General features: G+C 50.5%; 1 protein-coding gene across 3 annotated transcripts in view; it reads left to right on the top strand.

Moving 5' to 3' along the window:
- RAI14 (retinoic acid induced 14) overlaps nt 1–26402 on the top strand; it is a 132961-nt gene that overhangs the window by 8900 nt on the left and 97659 nt on the right. For all 3 annotated transcript variants that reach the window (XM_028520693.2, XM_036020222.1, XM_028520707.2), the window contains exon 2: nt 10841–10924. In XM_028520693.2, the coding sequence (XP_028376494.1) occupies nt 10889–10924 (36 nt within the window). In that variant the 5' untranslated portion in view covers nt 10841–10888. The remainder of the gene's footprint in view (nt 1–10840; nt 10925–26402) is intronic.

Here is a 26402-nt window from a genome sequence, read left to right as displayed (position 1 = left end):
ACATTTGTGGTTTTGGTTTACACATCTGTATTTCTGCTTTTGTGCATGTAATCTATATAGAATGTTTATATGTTATAAACGTAACATATATAACGATAGTGAGATTGACTTTGTAGGCAGGGGTTGTGCATGGTTCACATTTGTACATGGCCCGTAGTTGGTATTCCGAGCACATGAGTCATCAAAACAGTATAGTTTTCTTATTTTTCCTCTTAAGCTGCAAGTTCACATGTAGCCACCCTGTTTTCACCCTGTAAACCCTCCTAGCATCAGGCGCCACGTAGGTGTGGATGTGGGTGGGGATTGAGGAGAACACGTTAAAAAATCCTTATTACTGTTCATGAAACATCCCCCGTCCTTCATGTTAATGCTGTTGGCTTCTGACCCCTGAACAGAGAGCGGTCCAGGGCCTCCAGTGCTGTTACCAGGGGCTGTCTTCACAGGGCAGCAGTCTCCAGCTGCCCCCCACCCCCACCCCCACCCCCCCTTGGAGCACAGGCACGGAGCAGCCCTCGACTCCTAATGGAAAAGATCTGAAGGGCTTTCCCACTTGCTCTGCCAGGGCGACCTTGTGACAGATCCAGGCTGGCATAGCCCCTGGGGACTCATGCCTGGCTGCCTGAGCCACCGGGTCAGGCCTCTCTTCCAGGGGTCTTATTTAGAATAAATTAGGGTGAGCGACAGTGTGTTTGCATATCATCTCTTCAGGGCAGTTTGAGGATTAGCTGTCTGGGGGATTATCCTTGGGCCTGGACACCTCCTGGTGCAGCTGAGCTCCAGCCCTCCGCCCCTCCCCACGCTCTTTGTTCCCTTCTCTCTGAGGGTCTGCCTTGTTCCTCCGCAGCCGCAGCCGCAGCCGCAGCCGCGGCAGCTCCTCCAGCAGCTCCCTTGTTGCCTCAGCCCTGGGGAACAGAGGCAGGAGGTCCTCCCTGAGTCCCGCCTGGACCCAGCGGTGACTGTGGCTACTTACTTCACTGAGAGTTTCACAGTGGTCTCACACTCTTCCTATCCAGCACTGCAGTTGTGTTCGTTGTTGGCTGGTTCTGATAGGAGAGGTAGAGAGCAGCACGCACTTTCAGGATGGAAGTTGCCCAGAAGACCCCCACAGGCGGGCTGGCCAGGTCCTCTGCAGGGACAGAAGGATGGAGGGGAATGATGAGCGGAACGCTTTGGAGGTGGTGCTGATGGTGGGGGGCCAAGGACACCAGGCCTGGGGCAGAATAGATCGAGGAGCTGCTAACAGTGGAGCAAAAGAATGGTCAACGTGCTCTCCCTAACCTGCAGGCTCAGAGCGGGCACTGTGGAGCGTCTGGTTCTGTTCATGGAGTTAGACTCCAGAGAGCGTATATTTCACCTTCGTGGGTTGCAGAGTGGATGCACCTGCTCACCTGAGAGACGCACAGAGCGGGCTCCCCACTGTGCAGTTGAGTTCTAGGCTCCTCTCTTTCTGGGGTAGCTGACACGACAGCCTAAGCGAGCCTGGGCAGGTGAGAAGGTTCCGGAGGACTCTTAGGTTGCAAGTGACAGAAACCCAACTTGAACTGACTTAGGCTAGAAGGGGTAATGCCTTGGTTTATGTGGCCCCAAATTCTGTGCTAAAAGGCTGTGATTCTAGCGGAGTCTGGGATCCCTGGAGGTAGGGGCCTCCCTGGTTCCCCCTCTCAAACCAGCTGCCAGGCCCGAAGTTCCCAGCTTCTCCACCACAGAGGGAGGTCTCTCCTTCCCCTTGCCCCTTCCCCCTCTCCCTTCTGCTCCTCTCTGCCCCCTTCCATTCCCCTCTCCTCTCCCTTTTCTTCCCTCACACCCCCACCCCTCCCTCTGCCCCTCCCAACTCCAAAAATCCCTGGGAGAGTCTCTGAATAGCCTTGCTGAGGACCCTTCCCATCACTCAGGGAACAGCGACAGTCAGAATATGACCTGGGAGAAATGGGATGTGGGGAGAAGGACAGTTTTCTGAAAGGAGGGAGTGCAGTTATTGGAAGCAGGCGAGGCGCCGAGGATCAAACCCACGCTTCTAGGTCAATCTGGCATACAGGGGAGAGGCACCCCTGTCTTCCCAGGAGCCAGCATGCCCTGGCTCTTGGCCTGGGGGCGAGGCACAGGCTTTTCGGAGCACAAGGTGTCTGCGAGCCATCTGCACACGGTAGGTGGTTGGGGCAGCAGAAAGCATGTGTGTCTTCCATCCACTCCCTTACTTCTTTTCCTAGGGCGTCAGGGTTCACAGAATCTGTTTCAGAGGCTCGTTTACCCCGCATTCTGAAAAGTATTCGAGACACTGGGTGGTTGGGTGGAGAGACCCAGCAGGCCAGACAGACCCATTGTGACCACGGCAAATGACGTTTCCAGCATTGCAGAATGTGGAGGGTCCAGGGAGTCCCCGTTCGAAGCCAAGTCGGAGAGCTGATGAAATATGCAGTAAGGAGAGGTTTGGCAGTTCTGTCTCTCTCGAGTAAAAACGACAGTTAAACACGACCCTGAATGGAGTCTACCCGCTCATGCTAAAGACACTTTTCACGGCCTAACAACTCTGCACGTGGGTGACGAGCCTCTTCTTCTCTGTGTTTGGTCCTTTAAAGAACAGCTTCCTCGAGGTAGGATTTTCATTCCATACAAGTCACCCATTTTAGTATACAGTTCACTTATTTATTTTTAGAGAGGAGACAGGAGAAAGAGAGGGAAACATCGATGTGTGGTTGCCTCTCGTGCCCCCTACTGGGGACCTGGCCAGCGGCCTAGGCATGTGCCCTGAGTGGGAATTGAACCAGTGACTCTTTGGTTCTCAGGCTGGCTGGCACTCAGTCCACTGAGCCACACCAGCCAGGGCCCACTTGGGGATACAGTTTAATGGTATTTAGAAACTCTACAGAGCTGTGTAATTACCATCACAATCTAGTTTTAAAACACTTCCCTTGCCTGCAGAAGATCCTTCCTGCCCATTTAAATCATCCTGACCATTCCCAGCCCTAGACGATCACCGACCTACTTCCTGTCTCTGCGGAGTTGCCTGTTCTAGACGTGTCATACAAATGGCATCTTACAATCTGTGGTCTTTTGTGTCTGACCTTCACTTTGTACAGTGGTTTTGAGCTTCATGCATGTTGCACTTTGTATTGGAATTTCCTTCCTTTTACGTGCTGGATAGCATCCACTGTATGGAAATGCCACATTTTGTTTACCTAGTTCGTGGGTATTTCAGTCGTTGCTGCCGTTAGGGGTACTGATGCTATAAACATTCGCGTACAAGTCTTGGTATGGACGTTATATGGTAAATTTATATTGAACTTCACAGGAAACTGCTAATATGCTTTCCATAGTGACTTTCTGCTTCCTACATTTTCCATTTTCCCCAGTAATGTTTCAAGAGTGGACCTTTATGTTTAAAATCGATTGGTTCTCTTGGGTTTCAGGATAGGTAGAAGAACCCAAGAAGGAGGGGCCTTGGGAGGAAGAAGCTGAGGCACGCAGCCCGTGCCCCTCGCTGTTTGGGGCTGAGTACCAGGTGTCTGCCGGGGTGAGCACGGTGATTACACGGTGGTGCTGTTGACAGGACATCAAATGGTGTGCAAACAGAAAGAACCTTTTAGGGATCCTCTTTAAGAAACCTCAAAACGAGAGACCGTCACTCAGCATTCCTTGGTCCTAAAGTGCTTTTTATATTCCAGCGGTAGCTTGTTCTGATTGAGCCCGAGCCTGTGCTTGGTTAGGTTGGGTGGGTTTGGGGCGGGAGGTGACCCTGGGGCTCTGCGCTGGTGGCCTGTCGGAGCGCGCAAGTAGCGCACTGGGCAGATCAGAGAGTAACGTGGCCAGAGCCTGGGCTGATTTTTAAAATAGTGCCGGTGGCTCCGACTGCTTCATGGACCGAGATCAGCCCTGGTGGATGGCAGGTCTTACTTTTTAAAGAAGAATAATGATGCATTTGTTTCTCAAGAGACGTACCATCGCCTGGATAAAGGCAAGTTGTAACTACAGGGAGGAAGACTGATGTTCTCCAGAGAGTTACTCCGTGATTAGTATGATGCAAATACCTGAAAGACATTCGCAGCTTAAAAAGAATGTGGTCGTTGCATTGCAAAAAATATATATTAGAGCGTTTTAGAAACAATTTGCTGCCCAAATGCAGCTCCTCCTTATATCTTTTTTAATTTTTAACTTTTCCCTTCTTTATCATCTGGGCAGTCTTGAGCACACCTAGTCCTTAGTGAATTCATACAAAAGGTGACAGAGAGGCAAGCGCTCAGCCCTTCCTGAAGGCTCAGTGGAGTGCGCTGCTTTGTTTATTCCCTGATCCACGAGTGTCTGATTCGCTGAGTAAACAAGCCTCCTGCGATACAGTCCTAAGGCAGCTCTGTTCTGTGTCCAACGGGCTCTGTCAAGTGTATTGACCGAGTCCTTTGCCTTGTGGAGAAACGCTGACTTTTCTGATTAGTCTTCAGTATGAAAAAATTTCTGCACTCAATTTCAGTTGCTAAAGACTTTTTAGACATCGAGGTATAATGAACACATAACATGACATTCGTTCCAGGTGCACAGCATCGTGATTTGATATTTGTATACATTGCAAAGTGATCCCCACGGGCCTAAGGAACATCCCTCACCTGACGTAGCTCCAGATTTTTTTTCTTGTGATGAGAACTTTTAAGATCTACCCTCTCAGCACCTCCCAAATATGCAGTACAGGGTTACTGATAATTGTTGACCAAGGTTGAGCGCTGGGACGGACTTGCTTGGTAACTGGGGGTTGGTGCCCCGAGACTCCCAGGGTGCCCGGCCGACGGTCCTTGCCTCTGTTGACTCTCACATTCCATCATTCAGAGCGGTCAGCTCCCCGGGCTCCGCTCAGCGTGTGGCTGATGAGTGAGGAGTGTAGCAATGGGAGAGGGGGCAGAGGGCAGACAGGAGGGGAGTGTGGGGGCGTGCAAACTGGTAAGGCTTTGTAGGCCCAAGGAGTTGGGCTTTTAGTTACTTGTTTTTAACTCATTTGAGAGCTTTCGGGTGCCCAAGGGAAACCCTCATCATGCTGCTGCATTTAGTCAGATCCGCGTGCAGGTAACCCTGTGTGCCTGGGAGGGAAGAGAGCCTCCCTGAGGTCACAGGTGAAGCCTGAAGGCTGTCGGGGGTCCTGACCCAACCTTTGTCCTCCTTACACATTCAGGCGTGAAACACTGATTGATGGTGTGCCCGTGGCCAGTGCCCTAGCACAGGCACCATGAAAATCCTACCCTGAAAATCCGTCGTTCCAAAGCAAGCAGACGGTGGGAGGTGCACGTTTTTGAATTTGCTGGAAACGGGTGGCAGGACCGCTGAACCCCTCAGGCCATTCATGCAGGGCCTGAAAGGACCAGAGTTGGGGGCCGGCTGGGGGAGGACCTTTCTTCGGAGAGAACCGTGCAGTGATTCCCCCACCTCCACTCAGCCTCCTGAGAGAAGCTTGCAGGATGGACGGCTTAAAGAGACTGGACGGGGGTCCGACCCTTCCCTGGAAAACCCAAGATGGGCATGTCCCCCTCTGTGGGAGCGGGCTGCCCCCCCCCCAGTTTGTCCTGCGTTTCCTTTCAGGCTAGTTATTGTGAAGTCTTTCTGATTTCTCCCAGCCCTCAAAGCTTTCTACTGTTAGTGGACAGCTAATTACTAGATAGTGTTGTATCATGTTCTCCTCATACCCTTGGTGTCTCTGCTCACATCCTCTGTAGTACTTGCCCAGTTCCCGTAACCTAAGTGTCTGTCTGGGTTTAAAATGTCTTTCCCTACCATCATCACAAGGATGGATCTGCTGGGGATGAAGTAAACTGGGGGTGGGACCAGCCCTCCCTGGCCACTCTTCCCACTTTCTGTCCTTTGTCCCAGAAGCGGGACCTGGTCAGAGGCACAGCCCTGCCCCAGGGGCAGCGGCTGGACGCCGGGTCTGCCCGCGGGCGGCTTCCGGATGGCCTCAGGTGCCGTGTGGGCAGGGCCGTCTTGGCTGGGCAGGCTGGTCTGGAGAGACCTCCTACAGGAAGTGTTTGCTTTTCCAGACTGAGAGAACTGAGTGTTTGTGCAGCTTTACGCTGACATTCCGTCTTTGTTGCCGGGAGATGATTATCTGAGGAAACGATCAAGTACTTAAGGGAGAAGAGGTTGATGCTGGCAAGGAGGCAAGGGCCTTAATTTTAGTTCTTGACGTTTGTTCAGTGCCTTCGTCGGCGCTTTGGGTTTTAAGTCTAATGGTCTTTTCCGCTCGGAAGAAAAACTCCCGAAGCCCGTCTGGGGCACATGTTAGCTGGTGCACACGTTAGCGTCTGCCCTGCTGGTGCCGCCACAGTTCTGGAGCAGTGGTCCCCGGGCGGGATGGAGGGGTGGGTTAGCGCGAGGACAGCATCACTCCCTCTACTCCTGCAGCGCTGTGGGATTCACGGGGAATCCACTGCCTCCAATCCTGTGATACCGCGTCTCAGATGCTAAGGGATATTGTGATCCAGGAAAATGCATAGCTGCCATTTGCCTTTGCCAGTTACTACTGTTCCCTAGTGGCCATGGCAACCAGCTAGTTGCTCTCCTAGAATTTAGAGTGTGGTGGGCTCCCCGACACCCTCCCAACTCCGTGTCCCCCGGTATTATGAAAGATTCAGACATAGTCCGTGCTTGAAGAAGCTGATCTTCCTGCTGATCTATCGCATCTACTTGCACAGCCTCTCTTTAGTGAGGGTGTCAATTACAGGGCTGTATCATTGTGTCCGGATCAGTGGCTCCCCTAATCTAGCTGAGCATCCGAACTACCCAAGAAGGTAAAACAAAAATTACAGATTTCTGAGCCTCACCTCTGATTACAGAATCAGAGTACCTGGCTGGGGCTCCCGGAGGACTCTCATTGTGGACATAATTGGCAGTCTTGCCTTACGAAGTAGTCCTTGGGTTCTCTGTGTGGGTGGGGTGGGGTGGGGCACGGTGGGGTGGGGCTGGGTGGGTGAGTAGTCTGAAGATACCAGAGAGGACCTTTTTCCCCACCACTTCAATCAGGGGCGGGGTGTAGTATAGAAATAGATAGATAAAACAATACCAGAAGCAACCGCATTTTAGTGTGAAGGGCATTACCTGTTCATCTTTGGCCCAAGTTTTTTTTTTTTCAATCAGTCCAGAGGTTTGTAACCTGGAATTTTTCTAACTGTAAGGATTGGAGAAGGTAATGAAGATTATTAAGCTATTAAAAAAATAGCTTGTTTGAGATGGAACTCGCATCCTATGCAGTTCAGCTACTTGGAGTGCAGCATTGAATGGTTTTGGTATGGTCACAGGTCACAGCCATTGTGACAATAGATTTAGGACATTTTTATCACCCCAAAAGGAAACCCTATATCCATTGTAAGTTATTTTTAATACTCAAAGGAGTGTAACTTACTAGTTCCTAGTAAAGCTCTATAGAAGAATGTCAAGGTTTGTGATTCAGACTGGAATTATATCAGGTAAGGGTAGCTCACATTAAGCTTTGATTGAGCTGCGTTATTTGTAAAGGGAAGATGGATTAATCAGTGAACCCCGTGTGTGGGACCCCGGCTCTCCGATGGGAAGGTAACGAGGCCGTCCTGCACTGGTATCCTCACCGGCTGACCCCGAGCCCCCAGGTGCCTGGTGGCCAGTGACGGGAGTCCTGTTTCAGTGGCTTACTGTGGCCTGAGCGGGAAGTCAACTGCCTAGTATTCCTGCTCAGTGGGTAGATGGGCTTTCTTCTGCTTGAAAGGGAAGAACTCAGTGCAAGCAAACGACTTTTCCCACACGTGTGTAACATGTCACCCCCTTTTCATACGGTCCAGATCAGGCTGCTGTGCCATTCATTCAGCTTCACTGCATCCCTTGGGAACGAAGCATCTTGGTGAAGTGGCACTTCAGGGACTGCCGTTCGTGTAGTTTTGCTAAAGTAATGGATGTCTCTGTGTTCGAGATAGCCTGGGGCCCAGGTGGGGCCACGGAAGTCTGGGTCTGGGAATTGGAGCTGTGAGAGCCCAGCCGCCCCCGGAAGGCAAGCCGGCCCCTGGTGTTTGCTTGTGAGTCCTCCTGGGCAGGTGGAGATGCTGAGGCCGAAGGAGCCCAGCGTCGTTTCAGGGCCGGTTACTTTCCACCAGTTACGGCTTCCGTGGGTTGGATCCTTTTACAAATACCAGGAAAGCAGTGACCTATTAACTAACTTCACCCCCAGCCACCCTTCTTGATTTTGAAGTTACTCTTCTGTAGGTTTCCAGAACTTGTTTGCCCTGGACCCCCGTCTCTCTCATCCTAGAGTTCTACCCGTAGACCACCCAGCTGCCCCACACCCTGAGCCACGATTCCAGGAAGATGCTTCCTTTCATAGCTAATCCTTTCCCCTGGGAAATTTTGGAGTCAGTTGCTTTATTTATTTAATCTCCTTCAAGTTGGAGTTTGCATACTTCTTACTGGCATGCTTTAAAAAAATGCCAAAGATAAACACACACAAAACTAGTCCAACACCTGTGAAAACCCGCCAGGACCTCCGACGGAAGTCTTCCCCACCGTGGCTGAAGGAATGCTTTGGGTGGGTTCTGCCTTGGTGGGCCAGCCATTTTGGCACCAGGGACAGGAGGCGGATCTCAGGCCGGGGGTGGGGGGGGAGGGGACAGGAGGTGGAGGTCAGGCAGTAGTTAATGAAAAGGTGTCCGCAGGTGGGGAGGAGGGACGTTGGGGACCCCTAGACAACACGGTTTGCGGCTTCTCCAAGCCTTGGCTTCCCTTCTCTCCCTTTCCCGTTGCGTGGATTTGGCCCCTTTCCTTGGTTACTAACACTTCGCTCAGAGAGTGGAAGGAACTGAACTCCAAGGGTGATTTCCATGTTCCAGCTACCGTTGGCGGAGCACCAGGAGGCAACGACGGCTTGGGGATATCTGGTTATCATTACTGCCCCTTGGATTCATCAGAAGGTGCTTCGTTTGTTCATGAAAAGGGGCTGTTTACAAATCCGTGCAACTTGGACAAGTGTACTCCCTGTTTTTCTACCTCAGTGCTAGGTTCTCAAACATCCGTGTGCAGAAGATCAAACCAGATAGATCCCTGGGCCCTGCTGCCTGAGACTCCATTTCAGTGGGCTGTGGACTAGGGTTTTGCATCCAGCAAATTGCCCCCAGGTCCTTCTGATTTGGATGAACCGGGGACCAACTTTGAGAAACACTGTCCCGGAACTCACGCTTTGCTGTTCGGGTACTGGCCCAGCCTTCTCTGTGTGGTTAAACAGTTGGCAATTCCCAGGGTATAATTATGGTCTGTATGGTTTCCAAGGCAACATGCATTTTGCCATTTCTACCTACTGAGCTGGATAGACTGAAGGGGACCACAGGGGGGCTGCAGGAACAGTGTGACCCCCAGATTAGCGTCATTAAAGTGCTTTATGGTGACTGGGCTTTCGTACCATTCACCCAGGACCTTGCTTAATGGCAGCAGCAGTCATGCAAGTCAACACGTGAGAAGCCAGCAAGTTGCTGGACTCCTGGAGACAGGAGGAGGGCACGAGGACAGATGAGTACCGCCGTGTAGGTGCTTGCCTTAGCCAACCCCGCTCCGCCCATCTTCTCAGATCAGCTTAGTCCAGAATGGTGAGGTGGTGGGGGAACGAGAGACAGCCTTGAACGGCTTTAGGCAAAGAATGGTCCGCTGTGGTGAACGTTTGAACGCTATTTCTCGGGTCTCCGATGGCTAGTCCTGTGGGAGCTGACCTGTTCTCACTTTCTGGCACTTGGGGCTTGCAGCTACACACACAGGGTGCTTAGGGTCACCAGTGGGAACTGGCACGTAGGGCTCCTTGCCTTTTTTGACCTAAAGGCAAAGGTCCACACTTGCTGCTTTTTCCCTGTTTAAGGATGAAGAAGATGAAGTCCGTACCACATTTCAGCCCAGGATGCTGCTTTTCAGTTTCAGTGTTAGGAGAGAGGGCAGCGGGAAAAGCACTCGGCGATCAGACGTGGGCGTCTGGGGCTGGAGCCCAGCACACGCAGGCTTTGCGGCCGCAGACAAGTTAGTTCCCTGGCTTCTCGGAGGCTCTGCTTCTGGAAAACACAGGCCTTAGACTCCACTGACCGCGTTAACTTCGGGAGGGTGGCAGCCCCTCTGCAGATGCCGATGAAAACTAGCAACCTCCTTCCCTGAGAAAAGTATGTACGGATATACTTAAGAAAATCACACTCACTTTCCGGGGACCACAGACTCCTAAATGAGGTGGTTTCTTAAGACTTTTCTCAGCTCCAGCTGGGAATGGCTGGGTCCCACAAGGACCCGGGGAGTCTTTCATTGTTTCAAGCGGCCTCCGGAGGAATGAGGTATTTGCTGAGGGAGGTCTTGTTGTTCCTGGCATTTTTCGCTAACTGCCCTGTGCGTTTTGGGGGGGGGGGGGGGGGGGGGGGAACCACGCAGAGAAAAATAAACAGGGAATGCATGGCATCCGGGGTACAAACTGTTGTCCCTGTCATCCTTCACTCGGTGGTGCCGCACAGGGAGGCGGGTGGTGCCGTCGTCACACGGAGGATGTGTGGAGGAGTTAGCTCAGCACGCAGACACTGTATTTTGCCTCGTGACAGTTGAGTGGTTACTTAAACTTGTTGTCTTTGTAACGTTGGGGAAGTCGAGGTGAAACGGAAAGGTCCGGTTAACTGGCAAAGGTCAGAAGGTCCCAGGAAGTAGTAGTATATATACCTGAGTGGAAATAACACCTTCTTTGCCACGTCCTAGCCGGTAACTCAACCCCCTTCTTAACTCAACCCCAGCCTCCCCCCTGTGGCCCGGAGCTGTGACCCCATCAGGAGGGAACGCCTGTGTTGTTTATTGGGAAGCCTTGACCCTGGATTTCTTTCTGCCCTTCTCTGCCCAGGTGTTGAGCAGTCGCCTCTAGAGCTTCGGAAGGCTGAATGGACTGAACATGAAGAGCCTGAAAGCCAAGTTCAGGAAGAGTGACGTAAGTCCTTGGTGACGTACCGTCTGGCTGCCCCCGCCAGACTCCCGGAGCCGCAGGAGTAGCCCCCACCTCCTACCCTGATACGGCGCTGGGTTCTTCTGCTCCCCAGCTCCGGGTGCCTTTTGTGAACGGCCAGCTGTAGGCTCCTGCTGATTGTGTGTATAGCTTTCAGAAATGACATTTTAAGATTCCCGGGATTTGTGCCTTGATAGAGAAAGGGACAAATCATACATCTTAAAGCAGGGAATCGGGAAAAAGCTCAGCATTTCTCAAGCCCCCCAAATCTGGTTCATAGAAGAAACGCGTCTCGTGAGGGCAGTTAGAGAATTGCTTGTGAGCACAGAGCACCGTTAGCCTCGGGAAGCCGGTCTTTGCCCTGTGGGAAGGCTTCTGTGGGAAAACAGCATCTCTTGCTGCCTGCACCTTTTCTCCCCCCCCACCCCCGGATTCCTGGGGTTCTTACTCATTTGTTCTTCCTCATAAAAGACGGGATTGGAGGAACCAGCTATGATGTCAGCGTTGTGAAACAAAGCCTCCCAGAGGTGAAATGGAGGGAAATAGCATAGCGGAGGGATTGTACACAGTGCTGCTTTAACAAAAGGTTAAACCCCGCCGAGATTCCCGTCTCCTGCTAGCTGCATTCCAGCTGCTTCGCGCCGAACCCTTGAATGGGAGACGTTCATAGAGGGGTATCTGATGGAATTCCGATACGTCATCCTCCTAATGGGCTTGCTTGGCGATCGTTCACCATTAGGTAATTAATGGTGACCCTGGGTTTTATTGCTTTGCTGTGAATTACATGGCAGCTTGGCACAGCCCCACTTTAGCAATAAATACAGGCTGCTCGTCTTTTATGGCCCGCAGAGCGCACACACCTCCTTTTGGCCGAAGCCTGGCTCCTGAGGTTACATCATGACAGTAACTTACTGCCCTTTTGATAAGACCCAGACCAGAGGAGATGCTTGTGGGGTGATGGCGGAATCTTGTCTGGCTGAAAGGAAGTCAGAGCTAGCAAGGTTTTTCGGGGGAAAGCTGGCCTCATCGGCTCCTTCTTCAGGTAAGCTGGCCGACACTCGGAATGTGGAGCGACTTGGCCAGAGTCAGCCAGCTAGCCTCGGGCTGGTGGGCCCCTCGGGCTTCTGACGCCTTCGCCCCTCGCCCCTGCAGCTCCCCTGAGAAACGCCCTACACACCTCCTCAGCTGCCGGCCACATGGTACAAGAGCCTCCAAGTCTCGTTTGGCTCTCTGCTGAGAAGGAAAAGGCAGTTAAATGGAAAATGTTGCCCAGTTGAGTGGATATGGGTTTGAAACACGTGTGACCTGGTTAACAAATGTCTCTCCCCTTCCAAGGGAGTTTGGGTAGCTTCCATGTATACAGGTTGAGATTATTTTAGCCAGATTTAATCAGTCTAGCATTCCATGGTCCATGAACAGGGGCAGGGGGAAATGCTAGGCACATCAACTTTTGGGTTAAGACATCACAAACTGTGGCCATGGGGAGGGTGTTGCCGAGTTCTAGTTTTTAAATAAAAATTGAACTATTTCCACGATGCATTCAAATCCCAGTAATAACACTATTAAAAGCTTCTAGGATTTGGCAGCAGAAAGGTTGTGCATTTGGCAGCCTGTGCTAGGAGCAGAAATGGGTGTGGAGCAAGCTTCGGGGAGGGAGCAAAGGAAACGGGTGTCATGGGGCCAGAAAATGTCAGGTGGCTCCCCCAGCTCATCCCCCATTGCTGCCCAGAGCCACGTCACTGGACCCCGCTAAATGGAAGCAATAAAAACGAAAAGGCAAACCATTTCCAACCCCAGTTTGTTCTCGAGCCACGTGGTAAGAGTGACCGTTACAGAGTGTTTACCACACGTCAGCTGCTTTGCCACGCTCTTTGGTGAAATCGTGGAATGCTGCCACGACCTTATGTGGTAGGTCTTCTTGTTGGGCCCATTCTGCAGATGGGGAAACTGAGACCTAGGAAGGAAAGCACTGTCACTTGCCTGGCTTCTCAGAGCTCTGAATCGTACAGCCAGCCCATTTTTGTGCCAGAGGAACCTGTTTCTGGAGCCCAGATTTCCTGGAAGAGAACATTTGGCTGGGGATCTGATTTCATGAAGCAGGACAGTCAATACAGGCAGCAGTTTGGAAAGGTGACTCGGGGCCCAGGTGTGTGGCCTTGGGCACATCCCTTCCCTTTCCTGGACCTCAGGTCTGTACTCCAAAAAATGGAGAAAATAGTAGCTTTACGATGTTGCTGTGAAGGTTAAATGTGCTCATATATGTGAAACACACATCTTAGGACCTGGCAGTCAGGAGGTGCTTGGTCCATGTTTATTCCTTTCTTTGAATGGGAAACCCACAGTGAAAAATGGGATCTGACCCTGGCTGGGTGGCTCAGTTGGTTAGAATGTTGTCCCGATACGCCAAGGTTGCCAGTTTGATCCCCCATCAGGGCGCATGTAAGAATCAACCAATGAATGCATTACTAAGTGGAAAGACAAAGTGATGTTTCTCTCTCTCTCTCCTCTCTCTCTCTCCTATCTTTCTCTTCCACCCCCGACCCCGAAATCAGTTTTCAAAAGGGGGATTGGAAAAGGGTATGTGTGGTCCAGAGGGCAGACTGACCCGATGACAGCGGCCGCCTCTGAGGAGGGAGCGGGAGCTGGGGATGGGTGGAGGGGGGAGACTTGCCTTGGGATCGGAATATTCCTGTTATGAGAAAAACACGTAACTTTGTATTCAGCGAGAGGAGCCAGACGACGATCCTTTTGACCAAAAGCGAGGGGTCTCTCACAGCGTGAGCCCGAGCTGCCAGCCGCCACGTTTCCCTGCTGTCCCTGTGTGAGGCGGAGCGGAGAGGCTGGAAGAAAGGGCCCTTTGTGCTTCCGGGGGGTAGGAAGAAGGGACGGCAGATCGTGTTCATCCTCTCGTGAAGAGAAGGCAGGTGACCCACGGCTGCGATCGCGTTTCAGCCTGCCTGTGTCTGGGAGGTCCGCCGCCCGATGGGCCGCTGGCCATCCAGAGCAAAAAACCCAGGAGTGAAACGGGACTAAAGTGGCCCAAAGGAGCCCCCCCCGCCCCCTCTGCGGATGGGCCTGTCACTCTGCTCCTCCAGGACCATCATGCAGGTAGAGACTTACCTCATCGTCCTTTCTGGAACAGTGGACTCAGGTGGCCACCCCACCAAGGTCAGGCGTGTGTGAGGGTTGTAGGGGAATGCACCTGGTTCTGGGGACTGTGGTGAGATAATGTCACTGTCTAGCTACTTGAATCCCTGAATATATTTGGGAGCCTGCAAATAACCCGCCGAGGCCAGAGAGAGCTGTGGAGCTAAATACTCGTCCTTCTCCTGTGGGCGACATTTTTCAGCTCCCCTTGATGACTTCATTCCGGGCACCCTTAAACGTGGGGTGGAGGTGGGAGAGGATGCAGGAGAAATGTGAAGTGTGGTTCTTTCCTGGAAGAAGCGCATAAACTGAGGTGGGAGGAGAAACATTACATGCCAAGATATATCTATAGCTGAGGCAACATACAAATGGTGTGGAACTTTGGATATTCAAGGGACCTTCGGGGTGAGATAAGCCGGTTGTGAAATCGAGGGGTCGGGATGGCTAATGCTGTAGACTTGCAGAGAAGCACCCATCACTGGGAATGGGGATGTTTGGGAGGGCTTTGCCCACAGAGGTTCTTCCACGCAGAGGGTGGGCAGGATGGGGAGGGAGAACAGGAGAGGGGAAGGGGAGGGTAATACCGGGGAGCCAGCTGTGTAGCACAGTGGGTGCCTGCCTTAAAACACCGCCCTTGACATTGTGTGGTGGCACGGCAGGGGCCCAGGAGAGTGCCCGTAGCATGGCTCTGAGTGTTTTCATAACAATGCTATAAATAGTTCATCCTCGCTTTAAAAATGGACCTACTTGACTTCCCTGCTTAGAAAATGAGCTAAATCATCACTATTTATGTCTTTTATGATTGTCGTTTGAAAGGGACTTCCTTACCTCTTTAAATATTTGCAGCAGCTCGTGCGTGGTTCCACAGGGGAAAAACAGGCTGTCGTCACGGGAAACGAGGCCAAGGAGGCTGCTGGGGTTTCCCTTCGCTAGTGACACGCGCGGGCTCCTGGAATTCCACTGTAAATGCCAGTTCTGGGTGCCCTGGGTGGCGGGGGGGTGGAGGCGGAGGGCTGGGACGCGGGGCCGAAGGACTTCTGTGGCAGATCTTGAGATCTGCCTTCTCAGACGTGGCCGAGGAGGCCTTCCGAGTGTCCTTTGTGGGTGTGTGTTTAATGTCATGAAAGATTTGTTTCCAATTATGTTTCCCATTGAAATAGGGAAGCGCTGGGCATTCCATAAAAAAGGAGTCCAGGCAGCCAGTTCAAAATGGCTGGCTGCAGGAGAGGAGGACGTGGGGGGGTTCTTTACGTGGCAGGTACTAACGATTGCGGCCTTCAGCCAGAGTGAGCATACCGCACGAATCTTGAGGAACCAGGTGCGACCTGCTCAGACAGGAGCTTGAATTTCTTGCCTGTTGAGAGAACAGGTCTCATGAAGGTCGATAATCGGCATCTCTGCCAAGGTATTTTTTTAAAGGAGTTTTTTTTAAGGAGTTACCCATGCCCAAGACTCCCTCCCCCACTGCACACATGCCAAAAAGAAAACAAGAAAGAAAAAAGCGAGTATTTAAAGTCCAAGTCCCTCTGTGGACAGAGGAGCCCTGGTGTGCAAGGCTGAGCCTCTGTGTGATGGACATGTAACTTACAGATGCATCAGAGGCGACCTTTTCTGGGTGGAGGTATGAGCCTCGGAAACTTCTGGAGAGGAATTCGGTCAGGCCTGTGTCATGCGGCATATTTTCCAGGACTTGTCAGCCTTTCTGCAACGGGGGATCTGTTTGCTGCCTGGTTTCACCGTGTCTCGGTTTCTCAGGGCCGCCGTAAACACGGCGAGGGGCTTCCGCAACAGAAATGTATCGTCTCGCAGTCCTGGGGGCCAGAAGTCTGGGATCGAGGTGTTGGCAGGGTGGGTCCTCGGGGAAGGCTAGGAAGGGGGGCAACTGTGCCATGCCTCCCCTTGCGTCTGGTGGTTTGCTGGCAACCTCTGGTGGGTGGATGCACCAGCCGGATCTCTGCTTTCCTCTCCACGTGGTGTTCTCCGTGTGCGCCTGTCTGCAAACTTCCCCTCTTCGGAGGGACACCAGTCCTACTGCCTTAGGGTCCTACCCACTCTAATGACCTCGTTTTAACTTGATCACCCCACATCAGGGCATACCTGGAGTGGGTAAGATGTCAGCCTGTCTGGTTTCCTGGGGCAGGGGCACAGTTCGACCTGAAACGTGGCTCCGTGCCTCCCTTGAGAGGACAGCTCCTCCGCAGCTCCGGCCCCTCCTCTGAGCCTGCTCGCTGATAGACCTCAGCTCCGCGGCACCGGTGTCTTCTGGACGTTTGCAGTGTCTAATAGAGGGAGGCCAGAGTACCCCAGTTGTCTAGTGGGTGACACTGCCTTCTGCATAGTGGTAACAGCGGGAGTAAACACTTATTGATCCCGGACCTGCTGCCCCAGAAATAAGAAGAGTTTTCTTCAACGGAATGTTTACTGTGTGCCCCGCGCTGCACTAAGCTCTTTGTGTGTGCTTTATCAGGTGATGCTCACGGGACTCTCTCCAGGAAGGAATACTGTTATTATAGCCGTTGCAGAGGAAGAAATTAAGGTCCAGGGAAGTTAAGTCGCTTGGCCAAAGTCACACAGTTGATACGTGGCAGAGAGATTTTCCTTGACGCCAGAAGTGCAAGGCACTTCTCAACGGCTGCACAAACTTGCTGGCACAGGACACTCATGTTCCTAAATCCAAAGCTTCAAACTGCGTAAAACAAATTCTGCCCCATTGTCCTGCGGGTAAGGACCCACACGATGATCGCACACCGCGGTGAGCACTCTCTATAGTGGCGAGGCTCATGCACATGGGTGTCCTCCCCCCGTGGCAGGGGAGGGTCTGGGAGACCCTGGGGTGGTTTGTGTCCTGAGAGGCAGGTGCCCCTCAGACCTCATTGTTAAAGTGAGAGGGAACCACTGCCCCTTGTGCTCTTCCACTGGAGCTGCCGGGACGTCCGTCTCTGAATGGAGCCCCACTGCTGGCCAGCAGGATCAGGGCTGCTTTCTAGTCGCCCCAGGAATTCGTGGTTAAGCCTGATGCCATTCCGGCTGCAGCCGGAGACCAGTGTGAAACCCAGAACCCGGCCCTCGGAGCTGGGGACATCTGACCATCTCCGCGGCAATGAGTCATCTAGGTCACTCCCTCTTATCTCTTTACTCTGGATTAATTACCTAATCATTGCAAACTATTGTTGACGCAGGTGATTTTTGTTTTGACAAATGCGTGTGTGTAACTTCTCCTTGGGAGTGAAAATGGGGATTGCTTCTGAACTTACTGTGTGGCGATTTTCAGCTGGATTTCCACCCGCAGAGCTGTGCTATACGGAGGTGGCGGTTTTTGCTGATGTGGCAGCAGGTGTCAGCATTAGCCCAAGGCCAAGTGGGGCGACAAAGGTGGCGATAGTGACTAGCTTTGACTTTTTTACGTTTGCGTCCCTAGCTGCTTTTAAACAAGGGGAGTTAGTGTATTCTGAGCAACTTAATTACCCAGGTCTAACAGTTAGGAGTTTGTATCACATTAATGAAACTGTTTTCACTTTTTTGGAAAGCACTACCTGAAAAGATTTTGTCTTCTGTTTTCTCAGGGGGGCAGGGGGTCTGATGGTCTTTCCTCCCCATTCCCTCCGGGGCTGTCCAGGGGGCTGGCTGCTCGGGAAGTGCTGTGATTCGTAACGTGGGGCTAGAAGAAGAAAAAGGCCAAGGAAGCGCACCTCCTCCTTGGATGGGTTTATTCTCTGATGGGTTTCCCGAAGCCGAGATGGTTCTGTGGCCGTGTGTCAACCTTGGGCTGCGCCTGTGGAGAATTTTTTCCGTGGAGTCAGTGTAGACTCACGGAGCGGTCCGTCCTTCAAAGGGCTGTTCCGGGACCGAGAAGCTGCAAGCTCCTCCTGTGAGGTCCCGATGGGCGTGTTTATTAGGATACAGGATACACTGTTATGTAACAACATGCCCTGAAATCAAGTAAGATAGAAGTTGTTTGCTTCTCAAGTCAAAGTTTTGAGCACGCCAGGGCCAGCGGGCCAGCACCGCTCCACAGGTTCACCCGGGGAGCCAGGTCCCCTGAGCGTGACTTTCTGCTGCTCTCCAGAGCTGCCCTGGGGAGTGTCGTGGCCAGTCGCCACTGTGGCCTTCATGAATTTGGAGTGAGGCTCATCCAAATGGGGGTGTTTTATAGCTATAAAGTGCACACCAGTTTTCAAGTATTTAACGCACAAAAAACAGTGTAAAAGATCTTAATATTTTATAACTACATATTACAGTGTTAATGTTCTTGACATACTGGATTAAATAAATATATTAAAATTTCACATGTTTCTTTCAATTTTGTTAGCATGGCTACTAGAAACTGCAAAACGAATTAAGTTTTGTATTAAAAATTTTTTTGGACAACACTTGGCTAGGGTGTAGTTCATGGTCACGTGTTCTGCATTTTGAGTCTTAGGGAACCAGAAAGAGGGAAAATGAAACACAAGCATCTTCCTTTTCAAAGGATGTGACCTGAAGGTGCACAAGTCATTGCTATCAGCATGGAATTGACTTGAACTTAGTCACATGCCCCCACCTAGCTGCAAGGGAGGCAGGGAAACCTTTTCTCTAACTGGCAGGTGCGAAACCAGATACATCTCAAGGGGAAGGAGAAAGAAGATGATCTCATTGGTATGGATTAAATTGCCATCCCTCTCCCCTCACATATATTGAAGTCCTAACCCCTAGAACTTCAGAATGTGACTTTTTTTTAGAAGTAGGGTCTCTATAGAGATAATCAAATTAAAATGAGGGCATTACGGTGGGCTCTAATCCCATAGGACCCGTGTCCCTATAAAAGGTGGAAATTTGGACACAGAGTGGTCGTGCACAGAGGGAAAACTTTGCGAACAGACAGGGAGAACATAGTGTGAAGGTTAAGGCAGACGTCCAGGTGATGCATCCATAAGCCAAGGAGCTCTGAAATTGCCAGTAAGCCAGCAGAAGCTAGAAGCCACATGGAACGGTTTCTTCCTCACAGTCCTCAGAAAGAACCAACCCTTCTGACACCTTGATCTTGGGCTTCTAGCCCCTAGAGGAGTGAGGCAGTGGTTCTGTTGTTTCGCCCACCCAGTCTCTGGGACTGTATTGTGGCAGCCCTAGGACATGAATACCCTCGGCCACGGGCAGTTCTACACCGAGTCTCATCTGCGCATTGGACGATAGAGATGGGCCAGTGAGCCCTGGCTGGCATAGCTCAGTGGATTGAGTGCGGGCTGTGAACCGAAGTGTCGCAGGTTTGATTCCCAGTCAGGGTACATACCTTGGTTGCAGGCCATGGCCCCCAGCAACCGCACATTGATGTTTCTCTCTCTCTCTCTCTTCCTCCCTCCCTTCTCTCTCTAAAAATAAATGAATAAAATCTTAAAAAAAAAAACAAAAGATGGGCCAGTGGTTAGTTTTGACTGCTGCTATCCCAGAAGTGAATTTTGGCCGCTATTTGCCCAACTCCCCATTGTCCTCCTGGTGGATGCCTGTTGCCGCTTGCTGTCTAAGGTGGAGTTAAATGCCTTTTCCATGTTAGAAATGGACGCTGCTCCTGAGCGACCAGCTGGTGACATTAGGTTATCAGCGAGCCTTTTCCTTCTCGTCTAGTAACATGTCGGGGGCCTGGTTTGAGGAGATGCGGGGCCAACACCACTTACAGTCGTCACTCTGGGGTTGCTTGCATGGACGGGAACTGTCATGACTTGACCCCACACCTTCATGGAGAGCTTGGGAGCGATTCGCATCCTTCCCAGTGGACCACGCTTCAGTCATCATCCTTTGGAGTCTGGTTGTAGTTGGCCCATGATAGTCTTTCTCAGCCCTGCCTTCTGTGTTGTCCCAGTTCTCTCCCTTCTTATCTGTGTGATACTGGGCAAGTTACATAATCGCTCTCATCTTTGATTTTTCTCATCTGCAAACCAGGGTGGGGCCAGCCCTCTCCCACAGCGTTATCATGAGGGTGAGGAGAAAACCTGGCACATGGTAACTTCTCAGCGGTAGCTTAGGATACCTGTTACCCCAGTGGCTTGCACGGGGCCTGGCATTGGTAGGTCTTCGGTAGTGTGTAATGAATGAATGAATGGTCTCAGAAAATTCACTGTGTAGTTGAGACTGTGATTGACGTGTGTGAACCCGTGAGAGCAGTACAAGGCTTTCGTCAGTCAAAACAGAGTCAGGAGTCGGGCTGATAAATACCGTGGGAGTTTAAAGAGGGCTTCCGAGGAATCTTGAGTTTGGGGCTGGACCTTCTGGATGGGGTAGGTTAGGATTCTCAGAGGAAACCAGCACTGGTGAGCGGAAGACCAGAGTTGGAGGTGGGGGTGAGGAGACCCGGCGTAAAGGGACGTGCTCGCGAGAAAGTACTGGAAAAGAAAGTTAGACGGGAGGAACGGACTTCCATGCAGCGTTGGAAGCTGGCGTGGCTGGGGCAGGGGAAGCTGGAGAAGGAAGGAGCTGTGAAGACGATTGGGTTTGTGGCAGGAGGCGGCTTCAGGGCTCGGGGCAGAGGAGAGCCAGGCCTCGGGCCAGGGCTGGGGCGCGGCTGCTGTGGCAGGGAAGGATGGGTGGGTGTGAGGTGAAGAGCGGGAGGAAGTCTAGATTCCTGTTGATACAGGGGCCACGCCCGCCCTGGGCACGCCAGCCCGAGGAAGTGCCCTTCATCTCCTGGGAAATCTGCTGTGGGCTCAGGATCACGCTTGCCTCTCACTGGGCAACGTGGTGAGAAGAGACATTTAGGAAACTTGAGAGGAAAAAAAGTGGGAATCTATTTGCTTGAGAAAGAATGTTCAGAGAATATATATTTTCTTAATATTCACATGCACTTCTGTGCCAGGCATTATTTTAACCAATTTAACGGATTGTAATTTATTTATTCCTATTGGAGAGGTACACCCGTCTTATCCCCATTTTACAGAGGAGGAAACTGTTGACAGAGGAGCTTGCTGTGTTAGCTTGCCGTCAGTGTTGTGACAAACTATTAACAGTGTAGATGGATGGACTGGCTTAACCAACAGAAACGCATTGTCTGACTGTTCTGGAGGATGGACGTCACAGGCCCGTGGGGCAGGGGGGCAGAGGGCTGGGGGTGGGGAGCCTGCTCCACGTGCCCTTCCTCGCTTCGGTGGTTGGCCAGAAATCTCTGGAGGTCCTTGGCTTATGGCTGCATCCCCTGATCTCCGCCTTCATCCTCACAGGGCGCTCACATGTGGGGATCTATCTGCCTGAATTACCCCTTTTTACAGGGGCACCAGTCGTATGGGATTGGGGCCCACCTTTCTCCAGATAACTTTATCTTAACTAATTACACCTACATGATCCTATTTATAAACAGAGTTGCATCTGACGTCCTGGAGGTTAGGGCTTCACGTGTGATTCATGGGAGGACACATTTCAGCCTGGGACTCTTGTCCAGATCATGAAGGTGGGGGAGGAGCCAGGACTAAGGCCGCGGACTCAGAAGTCACGCCTTCACCACGTGACTGTGATTGCTGGTGTGCACAGGTGTGTGTGCTGGGCCAGATACAAAACAGGGTTCCAGCCAGCCACATAAATTGGATTTAAATTCTCCTTTCCAAAATTTCCAGTGGCAGCGGGACAGATGATTATCGCTGGTAAACTCTGACCAAAGCATGCTTCAGCAAAGCCGGAGCCAAATCCACCAACATGGGCTGGAAGGCCGTTGGTGCCTGAGATAAGAGCAGGGCGGGGAATGTGGAAAGCAAAGCAGTTAGACCTGTTCTGGGGAGAGAAGGACCTGGAATGCAAATTGGGACCTGACCCTTCAGGAATGTGTGTATTGTTTTCTGTTTTTGAAGTAACAAAGGGCATGACTCAGGCTAGGTTGGCCGTGCTTCTGAAGGCTCGGGGCACAGCTGTCCCCTGAGTGGTGGTTCTGGCACTGGGACTGGTCTTAGGACATTGGCCGTGCTGTGTGAAGAGCTGAATAGCTGGAAGGTGGGGTGTTTTGTACGCTCTGGTGAGGGTTCACCAGGCATGTCTGGCCGCTGTGCTGGGAGTCTGGTGCCGTGGATTCCTGCACTGTCCTGTGTCTTTGGAGAACAGCTCCTGCCCTCGCCCCGCCGGGAGCCCGTGGCAGGTTTAGGTGGCGGGTGGCAGTCTGGGTCACGGTGGGCAGGATGAGATCATTGTCCCTGCTCTGTCCGCAGCATTCGGAACCGGCACGGGGTTGCATGAATGACTGAGAGCAACACGAAACACAGACAGACCACGGCCACTCCCTCATCCCTCCGCCCCCTGCGCAGTTCCCACTCCTTTCCTCCCATCGTGGGCAGAGGGGCTTTCGAGGGGGGTTTCCTTTAGGATGTCTGACTGTCCCCTTCGCCACGTTTGACTGTGTTCTGTCACATTAATGCGCATTGTTGGGGGGCCTGGCTTATCGTGGGGGGCCCACCTGTGTACGTGTTTGTACCGGGCAGGTAGTTCGTATCTGTGGCTCGTTAGCTCCAGAGGTTGGAGAGCCACACTAACCAGACCAGTCATGAACTTAGACCTGGTGTAGGCTGATGAACTAGCCTGTGTTCCATGGGCAAAAATTACCTAAATTTAGACCCAACTTAAGTGACTGACATCTGTGTCTCTCTCTTGTGAAAGAGCCTGAAGGTCACTGATCAAGGACACAGTCACTCCCCACAGGAAACAAAACAGTGGTAGGTCCTGGACAGGAGGGGACAGTTGTTTCGGCCCCGTGTGAAGGCTGCGATAATGTCATTATGATACAGTTTTTAACCTTTGTGAGCCAGTTAGCCAGAGTGTGTCAGAGCTTCTGGACAGTTTGCTCCTCGCTGGGGAAGAATTCTCCAGAATGGTCAAGTTAGCCTTCAGAACAGATGGGTGGTCTCAGTTTATGACTTCGGTGAATGCTGCTTATGTTCCAGGTTCTCTCATCTTGCACCACTTTACCACAGACCTGTGTTATGTAAACAGTACTGTTGGGCGAGCCACTGTGATCACAAGTGTTACCAAAAAATAGCCAGCGTAAGGGAAGCTAGGTGAAGAAAATAATCTTAAAGAGGAAGTTTCTGTAGTATTATTTATATTATTGAAAAATGGAGACTAACCCATATTTTGGAGGAATAGGCCAATGAATGATGTTACACCCATGGGGAGAATGTTCTGGAGTGATTAAAAATGTTAAGCTTAAAAATTATGCAGCAGCTGAGAAAGTGCATATACTAAAATTAAGTGGAGAGACATTCAAGTTACAGAATTATATTGCATTCTAATTACAATTATTGAAAAGCAAATGCATGTGCTACATACCAACACTCTCCGTGGAGGGGTACTGAGGAAATAGGGATGGGCAAACTCTCTAAGGGTATTATTCACTATGTTGACACTTTTAAATATGTAAAAACCAGAAACCACTGCAGTGTGTGGTAAAAAAAATTGGCATTGTTACAAAATCATTAAAAATGTTGCAGACATCTCTTAAAGAAAGCGGTGTCATTTATTATTATTAAATAATAAAAGCAAGTTCTAAACACATTTGTGATGTTTAAAGTTTTTATAAATGCTTTCTTCTTCCTAGAAAAAAATTCCAGAAGATATAAACAGGGATTAGAGGTCTCCAAGGGCAAATCCAAGTTTTGTGGCTCCTGTTTACACGGAAACATAGAGGAATCTTTCTCTTAAAAATACCAAAAGATTTTACTTGACAAATGTTGCAAAAAAAGAAAAGTGGGTGCAACATGTTGCAAGGCTGTGGAAGGGACGCGTGCCAGTGGAGGGGCACTGAGGTTTAAGCATCCGGGGCTTGGGGTTAGGAAGCCCTGGAGGCCTTGTTGCATCTTCTGACCCGGAAGTAGGAGATGACTCCCACCTGCGGCATTTAGCGCATCTCGGATCCAGTAGTTACTTTTTACGTCCAGCTAAGGAGCTGATGGGGTTTCAAGTCCCACGAGTTGCCCGAATGAACACGGTTCTTAGGAGAACCTGTAGCGATTCTTTTTTTGACCTCACTTAGGTACATTTGCCTTTCTTCTAGTTCAGTCATTCTCCAAGTGCGATGCCTGGACCACCCGCATCCTAGGTTCTTGTTAGAAATGCAAATTCTCGGGCTCCTTCAGAGTCACCTAACCAGAAATTCTGGGAGTCGGGCTCTGCAAAGCCCCTCACCCCAGGTGATTCTAGGGCAAACTGAAGTGTGAGGTTGACTTTGCGCTGTAGTTGTCAGCCTTCCCTGTATGTATGTGGCAGCTGCCCGGCTAGCTTTTCCAACTGCTGATGACTAAGATCCACCCCAGAAATTCTTGGTCCTCTCGTTACCAAACTCAAGGGCTTTGCCTCTTGAGGTGATCTATTCAAGAATGAGACATAGTTGTCTCCAGGTAGTTTTATTTACTGGTAGCAAGTAAAGGAGTCAGGAAATTCATATCTAAAGCTCTGTCTCCAAAAGGGAGGCTCAGCCATTGCTTGTATACACCACTTGGTCAATTGCATGTTGATTTCCTTGCAGTGTGAGCTGCACTTAGCAGGCTGGGTTTCTGTCAAGCTTATCCTGTTTACAGCTGGTCTGCAAAATACGGTGCTATGTTTTAACATGTAGCACAAACAGCATTTAGTAAGAGTGGCCCAATCTTCAGGCCCTTGTCCTATCTAACACGATGAGAGAATGTGCGTTGCCACTTCAAGTGAAGCATTTATAGGTACGGCACTTTCAGCTAACAATGGAGAGCTGGACACATGAACACACATGCCCATGAGTGTGTTTTGTCTTATCGCCTTTCCTAAGCTCCACCAGGGAATCAGTATCCGGAATCACTTCCTTGGCTGGGGGTGGGGCAGTGTTTTGAGCACAGAATCCAGAAACCGTCCCCCAAGAGTTAAGTTCATGCATTAGCTAAGCTCGAATTCTGTGTGCTCTGCTTACTGCCTCTAACCTCCCTGCGCCTCTTTCCTGTTCAGTCAAATGGGGGTTTTAGGAAAGTCCCTCCTTCCTAGAATATTGTGCGGATTAAATACAATAAAAATGCTCAAGATACTCACTTCCCTTTCCCAAATAGTTTAATATTCTATTCCCAGTTGTAGACCTCATCTTTCAAGTCTCATTTAAAAAAAAAAACACAACAATTTCTTTCATTTTTATATTCCGTAAGCGAATTTTAGAAATGTGTCAGATAATGAAGAAATGGTTTTTAGCTCCCTGTGGTCTGACTGCAGGGTTTGTTCATTGCCTAGTTCACATTCCAGGTGAAGTCAAACCTGCCTCCTGCGAGGGCGGGACAGGGACAGGACGGACTCGTGCTTCCCGGTGCCACCTGCACGTGTGTGTGTGTGTGTGTGTATGGGGGGGGACACTTGAAATGTGGCTAGAGTGAGTAGGGGACTGAATTTTAGATTTTATCTTAATACATTTACACATAAAAATGGGTACTCCGTTCAAATATTGGATAAGTGCAAGCTTTAAACAACTCGAATATGTGAATTTATTTTTCCAAGCGTAAATTTTGTGAAATCTAAATCCCTGTTGCCTCAGAACTGAGATGTGACGTGAGGACACGGGATTTTGAACACTTGGTATGAAAGAAGAACGCAGAATATCCTGTTAGTAGCTTTTGTGTTGATCGCATGCTGAAATGATAAGATTTCGGTTGTGTTGGGTTCTGTAAACTGTTATAAATAATTTCATCTTTTAAATATGGCTGTCAGAAAATAGAAAACGTGGGTTGAATTGTATTTCTTTTGAATAGTGATGTCAGATCCTGTCGTGAAGATAAACACAATTGAGAAAGTAAAGTTCACATCTGTAAGACCAAAAGTGAAGTCACCTCACTCATATGTTTACACTAGCTACCAGTTCACTTAAACTCACTCTGTGGGGACAGTTTCTGGCCAGTTTCCTTCTTTTGGTGTTTGCAAACAAGCTCAATTTGAATAAGTGGTGTCCTACTGTATTTGAATACATTTTTTTTTGCTCCTTGAACTGAAGGGAAATTTGAGCTGTAGCTGCTGGTTTAATGACACTGATTTCAATATGGAGCATCTCAGTGAAGTACACATTTTTTAATGCTGTGATTTTGGCTTTTGTGTGTGGTTTTTTTTCTGCATGTTCTTGTAGCATAGGAATGTAATTGTTCTGTCCCACTGTTTTTCTCTGTCCATACAAGGGAGTTACCATTCCTGGAACTCAGATTTAGAAGCACTTCCTTATTTTTGTAATGTACTTTTTAAAAGGGGACTTGACCTCTGCATAATTCATACTTTTCCTTGAAATGTTAAATCACTCACTTCAGTAGCCTCGGCTTTAGATGACCCATGGAATGTGGAAAGTTACTCATTAAACTGAGCAAAGCGAAAATTTCTTATA

This window comes from Phyllostomus discolor, chromosome 3, assembly GCF_004126475.2.
Source record: "Phyllostomus discolor isolate MPI-MPIP mPhyDis1 chromosome 3, mPhyDis1.pri.v3, whole genome shotgun sequence".
NCBI lineage: Eukaryota > Metazoa > Chordata > Mammalia > Chiroptera > Phyllostomidae > Phyllostomus > Phyllostomus discolor.
This window is presented reverse-complemented; position numbering and strand designations above follow the sequence as displayed.